Raw genomic sequence first — 18,784 nt, forward strand, 5'->3', positions numbered from 1 at the left:
ATTAAAGTTCTTTGACCGGTATCTTCGTTACCATGGTAACCTGAATCAGCCCTCTGTTTTGTCATGGCAACAACATCTGATCATCTTTCCCTGAGGCAACGCTGTTAATTTTCACAAATAGACAAAAAAAGCACTTTATTACTTTTTTAAACATAAACACATAAAACGTTTGGAATTTTCTATTAAATATTTTTAACGCAGGAATTAATTTTTTGTGAAGGCAGCAAACGGACTGTGGAGATTGGAATGCGCAGGGCGCACGCGCGCTGGTGGTGATGACGCTATACCTGACTCATCTCTAGTGACAGGAAGTCCGGCTCAATTCAGCGGATCGGTTCTTTTAAATGAATCAATTCAACAGTTCATTTACGTCATGATTAATCGTGATCCCTGACATCTCGGCCTGGCATATTACATACTCTAAAATGCTGTCGACATGTATTTCTGCTTATTACGTTAAGTTTCATTAATACGGCTGTTTACAGTTATTCATCAGTCCAATTCGTGAACGAATCGGTTCAAACGATGCATTGAAACGACTCGACTCGAAAAACAATTCGGTCACAAATCAGACAGCGCTACTCCAGGCTGCTTTTATGGGGCTCTGAAACTACGAGCTGTCAATTAGACATGTATTGATATTATCTTGCGGTCTTCACCAAAAAGTGGGTTGCTGTTCACTGAAATTACCTGACTGCTCTCATTAAGCCGTCAGAATGGTAAGTTATACTGTTATAGCGGCATTAATCTACACTTTTCAGGCAGAGCTAGCTAGCTAAAGCTAAGTTACCTGGGCACCTCAAAACCTGTTTAAAGATTAACATCTCACCTGTCGGGCCCTAGGTGGTCTGTTCAGTTTGGACGCTTTGTGCGGTCTACATCTCTCAATTAAATCGTGAAATTCTCTAGATGTCATAGATTAAAAAGCTTTTGTTCTCTACCCGGTCAGTTTGACAGCTAACGTTAGATCTAATGTGTTAAGTTGATAGTATTAATTCATCAGCGAAATGATTTTCACTGCTTGGTGCTCAACCGGAGTGTTTCCTGAATAACGTTAACGTTACCTGAGGTAACGTTATCGTTGACTGAACCTGAGGGTTCAAATGAAATCATTTTCTAAAATCAATTTTTTTTTAAGTTGTCTTTTGACTCTTTTGATTCGACCCGGAAACGGTTGTCCAGTTGTGACAGTGTATTCTTAATGTGAGATTTACATGATCTGTGAGTCAGAATGACTTTAAAGCCACAGTACATTTCATTGCGGGTTGTAGCATCATAACAGTATGTTCTCTCAAAAGTATTTCGTAACTTATTTCCTTTGTTTAATCAGTTTAGCATGAAAGGAAGTGCTGCTCTGAGAGATAATATCCAACACATCATAAAACAGTGTTTACAAACCGAAGAAAGCACTTGGCTTAATGCTAATAATAGAGGGAAGCATAATGTGATGTCTTTACTCTGTTCAAACTGTCCAACACTTCCCTGTTTGTCATATTCAATAAACTGGCTGACCTGAACTTGCTTATGCTTACATCTGTAAACATATGTTACAAAACTAAAGAGAGATTTTTCTCTATATAAGACCTTTTGTTTTCCCCTCTTTCTGTGTTGCAAGAAAAACAGCAGAAACATTCATCGCTGTAAGTAAAGATGTTTAGTTTAGCAGTAGACAGTGATCTGATTGTCTGTTCTGTAGATTTCAGTGTTCTTTATTAACATTAGATTTTCATGAATGTGTGAGTTTAATGTCCCAACATCTGTGTGTTAAAACTACTAACAAGTATTATAAGACATGGCATTGATCAAGTAAAAACAATGCATGGTTTTAACAAACTATATATGTGGAGGCAACATTTTCACTTGATTTGGCTGCTAAGTATGGACACATTTTTATAGCATTGAAGAATATAGTCTCCTTCCCTTAGGAGGTTACTATTCTCGTCTTTGGCCTCAATAAAAAAAAAAAAAAATTTCCCACATCTCTCCCATCTTTTTTTATGTCTTTCTTTTTTTGGAATTCAAGCGGCTGTTGTACATCAGAGCCTTTCGCTGCCAAGTGCAGTGCACCATTTTTAGACTATTTCAAGGGCCGATGTAGGCTGACAAATTCTGGCACAAAGTATAAGTCCTCGATTTAGCAAGCCGGAAAGAAATTCTCCACAATTAAACTAATGTGTGCTAAGAGTAGTGTTCTGTGTGACAATCTTGTGGTTTTTAATCATAGTGTGTCATATAGCAGTTCTGTGATCAGAAAATGTGATGCTTATAGATAGCCTTTGGAGTGTATTGAGCTGAATGAATGCACCGTGTTGGATATGTGGGACATGTCTGTTGGGAGCAGATGCAGTGCTCTTCAGCTCACCTTTTAAATATTTAACACATCTGAAATGTATAGGCCAGCTTGCTTTCTAATTTTGTAGTGATGGATGACGCTGAAGGTCTTTTAGGAAAAAAAAAAATTCTACTCATCAATTTTTACACATATTTTCCATTACGCCTTCATCCTTTCTGATAAGTCAGATGCTGGTTCTATTGAATCATCATTCGTATGTGGGTAGTTGACAAATAATTTTTTTCAACATCAGGTTGAATTTTAGGTTGTAATTTTTTTGAACGAGTAAAGTAGTGTATACTTTAGGTCACACTTTTTAAAATATCTTTAACCAGTTTTAGTCACTTTTGGCCTTTTCATCAGTCCTTAGATTACAATTGAATACTCAAAACTGCAAATATTCCATGTAGTCTCTAACTGAAAATAAAGTCTTAAAAACTGCATGTAAAATAAATATGTTATACTGTAACACTAATAAGTAACACTGCAGCATGCCATCTACTTACATCTAGTTTTTGATCATAATTCGTTTTTTTCTCTGTATTATCCAGTTCAGTGTTATTGAAAACTAAAACTTGATTAAAATGAATTTGAAATAAAATTAAAATATAAATATTAGATAGAAAAACTTAAACCAGAAAATATTTATAGTGTACGTAAGTGTACGTGCTAAAATGATCAAATTAGTAAGCCAAATAGGCAGTACAAGTGAATAAAAATGTCAAAAGCACATGACAAAATTGCTAAAAAATTAAAATAAAAAATACATTTTAATAAATACTATAATAGCACATAAATAATACTATAATAACACTGCTCCTATTTTTTCCCCACATATTTATTTATTTGTAACATTATCTGCCATATTGACTAGTGTCTAACTAACTATTTTTCTTTATGCGATCCTCTCCTGTCTTTCTCTCTCTCTCTATTGTTCTGTAGATGCGCTTTATGCTTCTGTTCAGCCGGCAGGGGAAGCTACGACTCCAGAAATGGTACACGGCTACGGCTGAGCGTGACAAAAAAAAGATGGTCAGAGAGCTCATGCAGGTGGTGCTGGCCAGAAAACCCAAAATGTGCAGCTTCCTGGAATGGAGAGATCTTAAGATAGTCTACAAGAGGTAGAAAACCACACATGCATTTGATGACTTTGTGAGACAGAAATGACGGTTTACACGTGTGACTTTTCTTTGTTTTTTACATGCACACAAAAGGTTGTCTGAAATAAAAGCTACAGTTAAAAAATGTAGTACTGGTACACAAACTATATACCTTTTTCCTCTTGTTCTCTTTTTTCCCCCCAATATAACTAGTGAAGCATACTTCAAATTATTGTGAACATAAACATTGACTCATTTAATGCGTCAGTATTGAGGAGTGGAATTGTTTGAAACATCAAAATACATTTCATATCTAGTTACCTACGCACAGTGAAGTGTAGTGAGGGGGTCATTGTTTTTTTTGCCACAAGGGGGCACTAAAAGTAAAGCAGCCTTGTTCTGTTGTGTATGATGCTTGTTTTTGTTTTTCACTTCAGCACTGCATCTGATGATAACATAATTATCTTAAATATCATTATATATATTATGTTCTTGATTTGCCAGCTACTTAATGTCATTGAGGTTTGATTAAAGTGCCCCTATTATGCTATTTTAAAGGTTCCTAATTTTGTCTCCTTCAATTCTTTACATGCATCCAAGGTCAAAAAACACTTTGATTTTCACATAATATACATTGCACACCACCTTATTTCTCAAAGGCCCAGTTTACACCTGGTATTAAGATGCTTATTGGTCGATCGGATCAGAAGTAGACGAGAGAGACACATTCCTGTTTACACCTGGTGTTTTAATCCGTCTCTTTTGTCCATTTTTAACCACCTGATTTCTTTGAGGGGAGGGTCTATGGGCGGGTAAATCTATGGGCTTTTTCAGATCTTTTGATCTAATGGAGAAAATAAGCTCGCACAATTTAAATATGAACACGACCAGAGACGACGGAAAAACACACAAAGAGCAGCGCCACAAGATGACGCTGAATGCTGTAAATGTGTGTTAGAAATCAGGAATGGTGAGAGAACATTATGTTTGGTATGTTTTCCGATAAAGTTTAAATCACCTTCTGGCTAGCGCACTTCCCATAATATTTATGTATTAGGTCAGTTGGTGGAGAGTAGGTGGTCTTTTTGCGGCTGTTCGACCACATAAGCGTCTACACTACAAAAGCAATCTGATCAAATGCGTTTTTGACTACTTCTGGAAGTGGTCGAAAGTGGACAAGCTCAAAACGTTTTAGACCCCGTTTACACCTGTATTTAGCGTTGTCCACTTAATACCAGGTATAAACAGGGCCAATCAGTCTGAACCATAGACTGTAAAAAAAGATGGACGACACCCCTTCGCTCTCTATCATTGGTGAGAAGTGAAGCCGCCAGTGTCCCGATATGGCGCTGACATATCTCAAGACCTGAGTCTGTGCAGTAGCGATCTCGAGACCTGAGTCTGCGCAGTAGCGATCTCGAGACCTGAGTCTGCGCAGTAGCGATCTCGAGACCTGAGTCTGCGCAGTAGCGATCTCGAGACCTGAGTCTGCGCAGTAGCGATCTCGAGACCTGAGTCTGCGCAGTAGCGATCTCGAGACCTGAGTCTGCGCAGTAGCGATCTCGAGACCTGAGTCTGCGCAGTAGCGATCTCGAGACCTGAGTCTGCGCAGTAGCGATCTCGAGACCTGAGTCTGCGCAGTAGCGATCTCGAGACCTGGGTCTGCGCAGTAGCCATCTCGGGACCTGGGTCTGCGCAGTAGCCATCTCGAGACCTGGGTCTGCGCAGTAGCGATCTCGAGACCTGAGTCTGCGCAGTAGCCATCTCGAGACCTGAGTCTGCGCAGTAGCCATCTCGAGACCTGAGTCTGCGCAGTAGCCATCTCGGGACCTGGGTCTGCGCAGTAGCCATCTCGGGACCTGAGTCTGCGCAGTAGCGATCTCGAGACCTGAGTCTGCGCAGTAGCGATCTCGAGACCTGAGTCTGCGCAGTAGCGATCTCGAGACCTGGGTCTGCGCAGTAGCGATCTCGAGACCTGGGTCTGCGCAGTAGCGATCTCGAGACCTGAGTCTGCGCAGTAGCCATCTCGAGACCTGAGTCTGCGCAGTAGCCATCTCGAGACCTGGGTCTGCGCAGTAGCCATCTCGGGACCTGGGTCTGCGCAGTAGCCATCTCGGGACCTGGGTCTGCGCAGTAGCCATCTCGGGACCTGGGTCTGCGCAGTAGCCATCTCGGGACCTGGGTCTGCGCAGTAGCCATCTCGGGACCTGGGTCTGCGCAGTAGCCATCTCGGGACCTGGGTCTGCGCAGTAGCCATCTCGGGACCTGGGTCTGCGCAGTAGCCATCTCGGGACCTGGGTCTGCGCAGTAGCCATCTCGGGACCTGGGTCTGCGCAGTAGCCATCTCGGGACCTGGGTCTGCGCAGTAGCCATCTCGGGACCTGGGTCTGCGCAGTAGCCATCTCGAGACCTGGGTCTGCGCAGTAGCCATCTCGAGACCTGGGTCTGCGCAGTAGCCATCTCGAGACCTGGGTCTGCGCAGTAGCCATCTCGGGACCTGGGTCTGCGCAGTAGCCATCTCGGGACCTGGGTCTGCGCAGTAGCCATCTCGGGACCTGGGTCTGCGCAGTAGCCATCTCGGGACCTGGGTCTGCGCAGTAGCCATCTCGAGACCTGGGTCTGCGCAGTAGCCATCTCGAGACCTGGGTCTGCGCAGTAGCCATCTCGGGACCTGGGTCTGCGCAGTAGCCATCTCGGGACCTGGGTCTGCGCAGTAGCCATCTCGAGACCTGGGTCTGCGCAGTAGCCATCTCGAGACCTGGGTCTGCGCAGTAGCCATCTCGGGACCTGGGTCTGCGCAGTAGCCATCTCGGGACCTGGGTCTGCGCAGTAGCCATCTCGAGACCTGAGTCTGCGCAGTAGCCATCTCGGGACCTGAGTCTGCGCAGTAGCCATCTCGGGACCTGAGTCTGCGCAGTAGCCATCTCGGGACCTGAGTCTGCGCAGTAGCCATCTCGGGACCTGAGTCTGCGCAGTAGCCATCTCGGGACCTGAGTCTGCGCAGTAGCCATCTCGAGACCTGGGTCTGCGCAGTAGCCATCTCGAGACCTGGGTCTGCGCAGTAGCCATCTCGAGACCTGGGTCTGCGCAGTAGCCATCTCGAGACCTGGGTCTGCGCAGTAGCCATGTGCGCGCAGGCGTGTAGTCCTTCCCTACAAACCAACCCTCAACAAAACTACTTGTCTGGCCTTAAAATGTATTATACAGAATTTGTATCGCTTCCGCGTAGCCACATGAACTGGAATTATCCCAACAACGCTTTATCTGTAGAGAGGTAAAGGGAGGGGAGGGAGGCCTTCACAGGAAGCAGGAAGTAGGAGCAGGAAGAAAAGCCGCGAAATCAAGGCCCCGCCCTCACTCTCACAGAATCAATCGCAAGCTGTTTTTAAGTGGCCTCTGTCTGCTCTCTTCCTCTGTTAACTATTTATAGAAATTTAGATATTAAATTTAAAGCTCCAATCTCCTCAGTCCTCCGAAGATTCTGAAAAAAAGTCTGTTGGTGCTTCAGCGACTAATTCGCTCAGAGATGACGTCGCACGCACCACCGTTTCATAGCATCAAGTAACTAACTAAAAACAAACTTATTTTAAAAACAAACACTTGAACTTACATCAGTGTGATAAAAACAGCAAATGACAGAAACCATCTTTGGAAAAAAGATATTTGAAGTGTAATTTAATTGTTTAGTTGGTCTCACGTCGCGTTAAATAACATGGGGAGGCAGGGTTTATGGCCTATACTAGGACCAGTCACCTGGGGGCGATCGAGACGCTTTGGCTTCACTTTTCAGGGCTTGTGCGGCATGCTTGGTCTGAACACGGCCCATTTGAAGATGCTGAGTCCCAATTCGCATACTATCCGTCCTAAATAGTATGCGAAACTAGAATTAGTACGTCCCAAATCGTAGCATGTTGAAATGAGTATTCCAAAGATACCCGGATGGTCTACTATTTCCGGTTAGAATTCGAAGTGCAGATCAATGCACACTCTAACGGCTAATATTGCCCACAACCCATTGCGTGCGGGAGGGAGGAGCTTTGCGGTGATGATGGTGATGTAAACCTGGCAGTCGGATGCAGCAACGGAGATGCGCCCTCAGTTTTTAAGTGTAAGAATTCAAATGTTTAACCCTAATTAAAGTTATATTTTATTGTCTCGTAATATTAATGGGTTTATGTTGTGCCAAAAAAGTACCGTGTTTATCTTGTAGGGTCCGATGAAGATACCGAGCGCCTCATTGCAGGCTACAAAACAATAAATAAAAAGGCTCTAGTACAGTGTCATGCAAGTGTCTTTTTTTATGTATTTCTTTTGATGTTTCTGTCTGACTTATTTGTAGTAATAGCTGTACATATGTTAACTTTATCAGTCCAACCAAAGAAACATGGTTACTACACTTTTACTATAGTAAAAGCATGGTTCATTTTCATCGGGGTATTTTTAAGTATTATACATAAGTATAAGATTAAGTATAAAATACGTTAAACAATAGTTATACTATAAACTTAAAATTTTTTAACTCAGAAAATAAGTAGCGCTAGCTTTCGTTACACACATTTGCACATGAACGTCAGAACCAGCCGCCTCACAAACGACCTGCGTTTGGTTGATCTACGACGACGCCCTGCTTCACTCCTCAATTTGGTAAACACATTGTAAATGTATTGTGGAAAAAAAGATGGGAATAGTAAATAAAATTATATTGCATATATAAGAATGAATGAAATGTTAAATGTTTTGTTAACAGTCGCGGTGTGCGTAACTAGGCAACCACGTTCAAGTTCACGTTGCATGACGTCATCGAAGTATGTCCCAGAACGTGCATACTTTTTTGCTACACACTCAAAAGTATGTACTTTTTCATCACAAAAAAAGTACATACTTTTAGGTCGTAGTATAAGTAGGCGAATTGGGACTCAGCATCAGTCTCTCTAAACCCCTCCTTTATGAAAGCGAAAGGTGTATGATGATTGAAATTGCAAAAAGACCTTAAACAATTACTAAATAAATTGTAAAATGTTATGTTTTCGAATACATTTATTTCATGCACGGATTGCTTCTGACAGTGCTGCACGAGCTTGCGGTGCCATCTTCAGGACACCCTTAGCATGTTAGCAGGGTTCAAAGCACCAAATGCGAGTAAAAATCTGTGTTGAAACTGTTACTCGCCAGTTGCCTGTCAACAGAGAGAAGCGTTAAGGTCTCCCTGCGGTCTCTTAAGAATATTCTCCTGACCAAGAAGAACATCTTTCTTACAATAGTACTAACAGTACAAAAGAATGTAGCAAGATCAAAAGTTTAAGTGACTTCGATTTGTGAGCCGCAAACACAGAGACAATCAAGCGTGGATATAAAGGGTTTAATAAATGAAACCACAGGTGCATACAGCTAAATGAAGCAAAGCATACAGAATAAAAGAGACAAATGAATGGCAAGATTTACAATGTTAACCACAACCTAATGAGCGCCATCAGAGAATCAAAATCACCTTCTTAAAAGGGGTCAAAACTTAGAGACGTATTTTTATATATATATCAGTTTTATTTCAATTCACAAAAATGTTTTTAACAGTTTTAGTTTTAGTTAACCATAATAACCCTGGTTTGTATGCTTACTTTTTTTTTGTTAGTTTACATGATTGACTGCCTATACACTTTATTTTGATGGACATACTATCTGTAACCCATTTATCGGGTTGTGTGTAGGTATGCCAGTCTATATTTCTGCTGTGCGGTGGAGGAGCAGGACAATGAGCTGATTACCCTGGAGGTCATCCATCGCTTTGTGGAGCTGCTGGATAAGTACTTTGGCAGTGTGAGTCATTCCTCGCCACCACCCCTCTTTCATCTGGCCTCTCTATTTCTCTCCTCCTTTCTCGCTATTTCATACCTCACATTACAGCAACCCAAAACCTGTGAAATTCTCTGTACTCTTTTCATCCTTTTTGCTTTTTTGTCCATCCACTCCTCTGCTTTTTATCCTCCGCTATTTGTACCATGTCTGTTTTTCTCTGTACATGCCACATGACGCCCTCTGTATTGATATTATTTGCTGTTGTGTTTCATAGCTTTTCTGGTTTGATTATCTGACGTTTTTTGTTGCCTGTCATTTATTAAGGTTAATTCCCTTGTGCATGCGTCAGTGTTACATTTTTGTGTGTAGCATTCACAATGTTTCTCTGACTATTTTAACATTCACAGAATTGTCCCATTACAGTTATTATTTTGATCAGTTGTCCGTGCCATTTATTAAAATGCATTGATGTAAGGTTTGTCAACTAATTTGTAATGATAAAAAAAATCTAATTTAGATCTAAACTAGTTATTTAAATTTACAAAAAAGTTATGAGTGGTGATTCTAAGTTATGTATTTGAATCAACTTTTAATTATTTTCATATACACTACTGTTAAAAAGTTTGGGGTCTGTAAGATTTTTTTATATACTGAAAGAAATTCATACTTCTAGTCAGAAGGGCACATTTTAAGCAGCACTGTTTTCAACATTGATAATAACCAGAAATGTTTCTTGAGCACCAATCAGCATATTAAAATGAGTTTTGAAATAGAATGATACAGAATATTCTTATATTATTCTTATATTCTTATGATACAGCTATTTTTAATTTAAATAATATTTCACAATATTACTGTTTTTACTGTATTTTTGATCAAGTAAAAGCAGCAAAAGAGACTTCTTTCAAAAGCAAAAACATGCTTTTTAATTTTTGTGTATAAATTAATATTCTATCACAATAGATATTTCTAATATGGCATTTACACGACACAGAATACAGATGATATAATACAGGCATATTTAAATGCAGTATTTCTAGAAACTGGAATTTTGCCTGATTTGGACTATTTCAATTAGGTTAACACATTTATGTGACACATTCATAACTGGAATATTATAAGATTCTTGTGCACATAAACAAGATAGTTTCTCATGTCTCCACTGTTTTGTGTGTGTGTGTGTTGTACACAATGCAGGTTTGTGAGCTTGACATCATTTTTAACTTTGAAAAAGCTTACTTTATCCTGGACGAGTTTCTAATGGGGGGTGAAATTCAGGACACATCCAAGAAGAGCGTGCTCAAGGCCATCGAACAGGCCGACCTTCTACAAGAGGTGTGTGTATGCATGTTATTTATGTATTCTTGAATGTTGTTTGCATAGAAAAGTCTAATAATGTTACTTGAATTCTGTTGTTTATATACTCACAACTCCTCTGAGCATTGCACATTGTAAGCTGCCAAGTTAAATAATCAGTGCATTGTGTAATGGCCTCAATGGAAACCCTTTTCTCCGGACAGGAGGATGAGTCACCCAGGAGCGTCCTAGAGGAGATGGGGCTGGCCTAGTACTAGTGTCCAATGCAGTCAAGACAGATGGTAAATTTCGGTACAACTGCGACATGTGAAGGGGAGTTTGCAAGTGGGTCCAAGGGGAGGGAGGAGAAAAGGGGAATAAAAGAGGGTAGAAGAGGTTAATTTTGATACTACTGAGATCAGCATGTGATTGTATTTCGATTCCAACCTATTTTTGTCTTTTAAATTTTAAAATGGCTGTCTAGCTGGGAACTCCTCTTTCTTGAACGACACTAGAGAAAGAGTGTTGCAGATAGACATTTGAATTTAGCAATCAGAACATTTAGAAGAATATTTTGAAAAAAGATTTGAGCCTTGCCATTTTAAAAACAGGTCATGCAATGCAATGCCATTACTATATGTCTACTGTAGCTGCTCAGGAAAAAATGACATTGACCATCCAGCCATGTTTATTTATGTGAGATGCAAATATTTGTACTTGTACCACTTTAAATTAAGTGCTATGGACCATAAGGAAATCTTCTAATGGGTTTTTTTTTTATAATGGATCGATTTTAAAGATATATTCACTAAATGGGAGGAATTTTAAATGGACCTTTTTAAATGGCTGCAATACTGAATGGACTATATTGTGTGGTCTATTCGTTCTGTTCCTTGAGCCACAGTAGTAAAATGTCTGAATGTGTATCTTAACGTCGAGAACACGGCAGTGAATCTCAACCTCAAAATGGCGCTGAAGCTCTTTCCTGTTTATCTTGGTCTACATCCTGCTTTCCAAAGACGTGTTTCTGACTTTAGGCATCGCGTTGGAGTTGTAATAAGTAAGGGAGTATTTGTAGCTTGTTTCAGATAACAGAAGAGGGCTTTGATATTAAGTGTGATGTATTTACATAGCTTTTTAAACGTGGTGTGAAATAAGGGAATATTTTAAGATGAACGGTTTCTTTTTTTTTTTTAACAATTGAATAATTCAGCATGAGGGCATGTTTTTTCCCTGTGTAAAGTCAGTCAGGTAACCAAAACAGAACTATGTGTGAATGTAATTTTATAAATAATAAAACACAATTTTAGCCTAAACTTCTTTCTCATCTTTTTTCATGTTTTTCCCTATTCTATTTCAGTATAATGAACCTGTTTTTCTTTTTTTCTTTTTTTTTATGAATGTAACCTCATGCCAAATGACAGCTGCAGTTACAGTTTATAGAGAAAACTTGCAGACATGTTTTCATGTGTGTTTGCTTGATATTTCTACATCGGTCATGGCGTGACCTCTGATGGTATAATGTTTGCATCCTCAAACAAGAAAGACGGATGCTTTGTCAGGAATGTATTATTATTTGTGTGTGTGTGGAGCAAAGATAAAGAGTGCTGAAGAGAGCAAATGAGAGAGAGAGAGTGAGAGAGATTGAGTATGTAAGTGGATGAGTCACCAGTCGGTCGTTTGTGACAGTGGTGCAGTGAAGCTGACTGCAGCACCATTGTGGCAAGAAACAGACAATGAAGGAGTGATGGAAAAGTAGAAAAAGAGATTACAGGCGAAGACACAACATGTCCATATAATGACATCAGACAGGCTTTTAGAGGAAAAATATGTTAATGAAATCAGTGATAATTAAAACGATGGAAGTCACAACACCACAGATATTAAAGACACAAAACATGTTTGCAGTTTCGTGAGCTAATAATTTGCATTGGTAATACAGATTAGTTGTGCTTTTTTCCACATTAAGTTAGCTTCATTCCTCATTCTCAAAATGTCCTATTAATATCTGTTTGTGTTTGCTTCCCTTTGTTGAGGATTTACGAATGCCTGTTGTGTCTGTCACCTTCATCAGTGTGCAGGTGTCAAACGATTTGACCCGCAGCGTGATTGCAGCCCTCCCTCTTTTTTCTAAATATAAACTCAGCTGTTGGTCAGTGTCTTCCTTTATCTCCTCTCAGTGGAGATGGAAAGCAGACAGTTTCTAGGGACCTTGTCATGTGCCCTTCAGCTTTTCACCCTCCTGTCAATTGCATTTCTGCAGCACTTAGTGACTAATTGTGTATCCTCTGGCTTTTCATGAAAATGCAATGTGTCTTCCTTTTTTAATGGATGTAGGATTATAATGCTTGTTTACAAGTCCAATAATGTGTTTCTTATGTAGTGAATGAAATTCTGCATAAAATGTATTTAGGCCTATATTATTCTCCTTTAAATATGCAGCTTAAAGGATTATTGTCTGATTTTAGGTAAATCACTTTTTCCTGTCAAAAGAAACATAGATAAAAGTGTGCCTAAAACAATGTATATTCAATGCATAGTTATATTAAAGCACTATATTGTGTGTAATATTCTTTAGTATAAAAATCTGAAGAAAATAAATTACCTACTAGGGATACCGTGTAACGGCTTGTTGCTCTTAAAGGGACAGTTCACCATTTACTCACCCTCATGTTGTTTCAAACCTGTATGATTTTCTTCCATTGTAGGACAACAACAAAAATGCTGAGACATTTCTCAGAACATCTTTTGTGTACCACAGAAGAAAGAAAGTCACAAGTTTGAAATGCCTAAGTGGGTAAATGATGACAAATCTTTCATTTTGGGGTGAACAATGCCAAGTAATATTCTGGTTCCGAAGCAAGTCACGCTTGTCTCCTCAATTTCCATTTTTTTAAAAGAAGTCCACATTATGCCACATGTGCTATTGATTGAGCTTAATTTGTATTGAACCCTGGCTAGTCCTTCAAAGGTACACCTTTATACCTTATCAGCCTCTAAAGTGTACCACTTATAGGTACTGATATCCTTTCTGTACTAATATGTACCCTTTCAGACAGTTTTGGTACAATAATCAGCAATCTTTTGGAAATCTTTTTTGAAATTCACAGAATTATAGAAATTCTGAAAACTCACAGCCAACAAAACGAATAGCCTCACTCTCAAAATGGCCTTTGCAGCAAATGCAATTCCACTGAGTGTCATTTCATGATTAAGTCATTATAATTGCAAAGTTAATCAGACATGTCTTTGAGATTAGCTGAAACAATGTTTAGCTTCTGTGGAGCACATTTTATGACAGTAAGTATAATATCCTGGTCTCACACTGATGGTTTGATGGATGACTGCTCTCATTTCTCCCCTGTATGAGTCTTTTTCCATTGATCTGGCACCAGCACATCTCCAGTGGAAACTGAGTTTCTGCCAAGTCTCTCTCTCTCTCTCTCTCTCTCTCTCTCTCTCTCTCTCTCTCTCTCTCTCTCTCTCTCTCTCTCTCTCTCTCTCTCTCTCTCTCTCTCTCTCTCTCTCTCTCTCTCTCTCTCTCTCTCTCTCTCTCTCTCTCTCTCTCTCTCTCTCTCCTTCCCCTCCACCTCTTTCCGCTCATCATAATTGCCTGGCCTCTCTTCCTACCTCATGATTAATTTTTAATGTCATGTTGTTACTTCCTTCCCATTATCCTTACAGACAGTAACTCTTTATCTACTATAAAGAGTCAGTCTCACCCTCTCTTTATGTTTATAAAGGCTACATCTGTGAGGATTTGGTTAACCCGTGAGACCTCTCGGGAGACGGTGCCCTATAGAATCTATGAGCAGTCTGTTAATTGTGTAATGATTCAGACTTCCCTTTAAGTGATGTAAGGTGAGGACATTTCTTCTTTTCATTTTTTTTTTTTCAAGTGTTCGAAAAGCCAATCTTGGGACAACGTTTACAGGCAAACCCACCCTAGAGCTTCCCTCCTCCATAATGAAATGTGAAGACCGCTTCAGGCCAACACGACGATGGACTTGGCAGAGATTGCTTTTGGTGGAGGCGGAACATATGGGCTTTCCGTGGGTTTTCCCATTATGCTGATCTTTTTTTTTTCTGCATCGGGGCTGTTGGGTTTTGAGTCATAGAGAATGTCGAACAAAGTGCAGTTTTATTCTCCTGTTTTCTGGGCAAGCCTTCAGGGCAAAGAAACTGTGTTTGTCATTTTGCTTGTGTGCTGGTGTGCAGGTGTAACGCAGGAATTTGCTTTTCGCTTTGATAAGTTCACATGCTTTCTTTCTGGCATTTGTCAGTGTGCAAAATTGCCTGTTCGTGCACAATTGGATTTAACACACATAGATGTTTCTCTTTTTATTTAATTGAATCGGGTGGTATTATAGAGTCTGTTAGACTGAATTTGACAATTACTCTTCCCAGCTGCTGTGCCTGAGTAAGTGAATATGACAAAGGATTGTCAGTGTGTGTTGGAGGCTGAGGGTTCTGCAGTAGAGCGAGTATGACTCACCTCTCAACCATGTGACTTATGAATCATTGCTCCTCCGTGGGCTGCGCTCTCCTTATCAACCTCTCCGTCGGCCCATTCTCTCTATTTCTCTTTCTCTATGCCACCTCCTCACTTTCTTCATTAACATTATTATTGACTACCTCTCGCCACTTGTTTGGTGTCTCTTTATTCCAAGCCATTCTGTTGTTGATTACAATTTCACTATAGTCATTTCATTAGGCTGTCATTTTCTTTGTCTTCCCTCCCTGTCTGATTCTGTTTCCCTAATTTTCTGTTTTTCTTTTTTTTATTATTGATTTATTCATGGGAAATTGTAGCTGTCACTCCTTGTTTGTTTCCAGACCGTTCTCGTTCAGTTGTTGTTAATAACATTCTGAATTGAAAACTGTTGTCATTGGGTGTCAAGTGATTATGTACTAAGAACTTTTTCACTTTGCACATGAAGGTCCTTGTTCACAAACAATGTTTGACAGATGTCATTGTACCCTTGAAATAGTCTTTTTTAGGGCTCTCTAGTAAACGATGGATGATTAATATGATTATATATATAATAGGGGTGGTAGTAGCCCAATTGTTAAGTATACGGTTAAGTTGGAGCCAGCAATATATATAGGCTATAGGCTGACACTGAGGTCACAGTTTTGCTCTGCCATTTTGTTGTTTGTTTTAAAGCACTGAAATTTATTTTGTTCTGTGGAGATTGTTTCACAGTCATTTTGAATTAAAAAGCATCTATACACTACAAAAATCATATACTTAATCCATATTTTTGTGTAATTTACAAGTTAAATTATATAAAGATATTTGAAACTAGAAACATTTACTATAGCGACACTCCATATCTCAATATGATATGACTGATTGCCAGAGAATATGTAAGTGCATTTGACATACTGTACTTGCAGATTTTTTCCCCACTTGTTTTAAGTTAAAAATGCAAATTTGTATTTATTAGCCTAGCTATTCAGTGTTGCTTGTCAGGTAAATTGGTCTTATTATTATGTGCAAGTAATTTTCTGCAGTGTGGTAACAAATCAAACATGAGCAGGTACAAAAGTAATTAGTTTGGGGTTCATATATATGGGCTTTTTAGTTATATTCTTTCAAGATGTATTATTTATATTCTTGGTAACACTTTATTTTACAGTGTCCTTGTTACATATGTTACATGTATCCTACCATATCCCTATAGTAAGTACATGTAGTTGATTAATATTACTTAGTACTTAAATATATAATTACTCTGTAACAATGACACCTTAAAATAAAGTGTAACCATATTCTTTCACTCCACACTGTAAAAAAATGATTGTTGGTTTAACTTAAATAAGTAACCTGGTTGCCTTAATTTTGAGTTCATTAAAATTTGAGTTAATAGAATAAAGGAGATTGGTTTAATCAACAGAAACTCAAAATATGATGTTTTCTGAACCACATTAATTATCTATAATTATATTTTCTAAGTAGCCCATTCAGGCCTGGAACAACATGAGGGCGGGTGAATGATGACAGATTATTCTTTGAACAATCACTTTAAAGGAATAGATCACTTAAAAATTTAAATTGTGTCATCATTTGCTCACCCTCAAGTTGTTTCAAACCTGTATGAATTTCTATCTTACAGTTGATGTACCCCCTTGACTTCCATATAGTATTTCTTTTCCTATACTATGCAAGTCAATGGGGTGCATCAGCTGTTTGGTTACCGACATTCTTCAAAATATCTTCTTTTGTGTTTAGCAGAAGAAAGAAATTCATACAGGTTTGAAACAACTTGAGGGAGGGTGAGCAAATGATGACAGAATTTTCATTTTTTAAGTGAACTATTCCTTTAAGTGTATTTACATGAATAAAAAGCGAACCTCACTCCTAAACATGTCTCATGTGGTGTGAATGCGGGGCATCTCTCCCTATAACAACCTTCCTTGCTGAAAGTCTTTGATTGCACGCAGCAGTCATAGTGGGACTACTAATAAGCTCAGTCTCTCATTAGTCAAGACCCCTGCCCTGCTTGCTTTCTAGTTACATAGCATACACTTTTCCCTTCATAATTCTTTTGAACAGTAAATCTGTCCTCTGGCCTTATTTTAATGTCCTTTTGTCTCTTAATAATGTGTGCATGCACATACGTGTCTATATTTGCTCATACGGCATATGAAAGCTAAGAGAAAATTCGACCTGGCATGCAATTAAGGAGACGATATGTGGCATTGATTGGCTCTGGGGCTCACACAGTTTGTTGGGCTAATTGCTGATCAAATGAGCTCATTAGAGAGATCATATTTGAAAGACGTTCACACTAAGATCCTGAATGTTCATGTTTAACTTCCTTTTGGTAATGTTTGTGAATGCTTTTCTTATTGTTATAAGATGGGAAAAGGTAAGTCAACTTTAATTGTAGCAATTTATGCTAAGGTAAATTTGAGCGTGCTGTAAGAGGTAATAGTGTGTAAACAAATGAATGAGAAATGTGCAAATCTCAAAACTGTGTTCTTTACAAGAAGGAATTAAAAAACAATCTTAATAAAAAATAGTCAAGTTTATTTATTTCTCTCTCTGTAGCAAAACTAGTCATCAACATGCGGTTATTTACATCCAGCAAACGCATGTTTATTATGTTACGTACAAGATACATCTAGAAAGGACATAAACATTTTTCCTCACAAGACTCAGTGGCATTTTTACTTGGATACACTAGTCATTCGTCTTTTTTTTGTACTTTTTTCAATGCTCTTAATGTCTTTAAAAAAGCAACACATTTTAGATGCAAGTTTACAGTAACGTGCAGAAATTTTACTCCTCCACTGGTTCAGCTATCCTCATCCATTTTCCCCAAGCTTCCATCTGTCAGTCTTTCAAACCATTTAAAGAAAATTAAAACGGTGTATGCCTCCCCCTTACGTTTGAATATTATTATTATTATTATTTGTTTTAGATTGACAGGCACCAGTTTGGTACATTTTATTCATCTCATTTGGGACAATTTCAGCCAGATTAATCTTTCCTACAGACTTCTTTTTAGGAAAATATGGTTTACTGATTTTTATTTAAATTTTCACTTAATTAACATTAAAAAGATCTAGATTCATTTAAATGAATAGATTGTCTATGCTATTTGGATTGAGTTCTCATTGGCCCAGTGATTGATTTGGGTAAGATGTAACTGGCCTAGAGGCAAAATATATATATATATATTCGTTTTTGTAAAACAAATTGTTTTTGCAGTATTGTAAAACACAAAGTCAAAAGGCTGATCACTGCTATTCAGCTCCACTGAATAAAGTTTATGAGCTTGAGAACAAACCTTTCAGCCAGTCTGTGACCAAAAATGCTGTTCATCTGAAAAAGGGGAAGAGAGTGTCTTAAGGCAATTAAAAGTTGTATTCAAAACAGCTTCTATGAAATAATACATTTGTTTCTTAGAAATCGTTGGAATGTATGAACGTCTTTTGCACCAACTTTCTATCTTTTTTTACGTAAAAAAACAATGGTATAAACACATTGAAGGAAAAAATTCAAAATGCAGACAGCGATAAGAAACTAATTCTATGTACAAGACTTTGAGTGTGTCCTCTGCTTCACAAGGGAACGCACAAATGGTAAATGCTTAAGCAGAATACTTTGAGGTACAAGTAAGACTTAATACATTTGGTGTATTGAATTAACAAAATGTATATTTCCACCATTATGGCACTGTGATTGTTTATCATTTATCTGAATTAAACTGTGTTCTTTAAAGGCTCAATTAGAATCTTTTTTTTTTTTTTT

The 18,784-nt window shown here is 38.8% G+C and overlaps 1 protein-coding gene across 2 annotated transcripts; it reads left to right on the plus strand.

Moving 5' to 3' along the window:
• The first annotated feature begins 368 nt into the window (after window positions 1-368).
• Window positions 369-11,835, plus strand: ap1s1 (adaptor related protein complex 1 subunit sigma 1). Of its 2 annotated transcripts, XM_081359578.1 has the most exons (6): window positions 560-719; window positions 1,616-1,640; window positions 3,275-3,453; window positions 9,138-9,246; window positions 10,423-10,560; window positions 10,746-11,835. In XM_081359578.1, the coding sequence occupies exons 3-6, from the start codon at window positions 3,275-3,277 to the stop codon at window positions 10,791-10,793; spliced, it is 474 nt and encodes a 157-aa protein (XP_081215704.1). In that variant the 5' UTR covers window positions 560-719; window positions 1,616-1,640; the 3' UTR covers window positions 10,794-11,835. The 2 variants fall into 2 exon arrangements, with proteins under 2 accessions (XP_081215703.1, XP_081215704.1); XM_081359577.1 differs by lacking the exon at window positions 1,616-1,640 and having other exon boundaries at window positions 369-719.
• The last annotated feature ends 6,949 nt before the right edge of the window (window positions 11,836-18,784 follow it).

The sequence above is a fragment of the Scardinius erythrophthalmus genome (genome assembly GCF_964197995.2).
Source record: "Scardinius erythrophthalmus genome assembly, chromosome: 2".
NCBI classification, from domain to species: Eukaryota; Metazoa; Chordata; class Actinopteri; order Cypriniformes; family Leuciscidae; genus Scardinius; species Scardinius erythrophthalmus.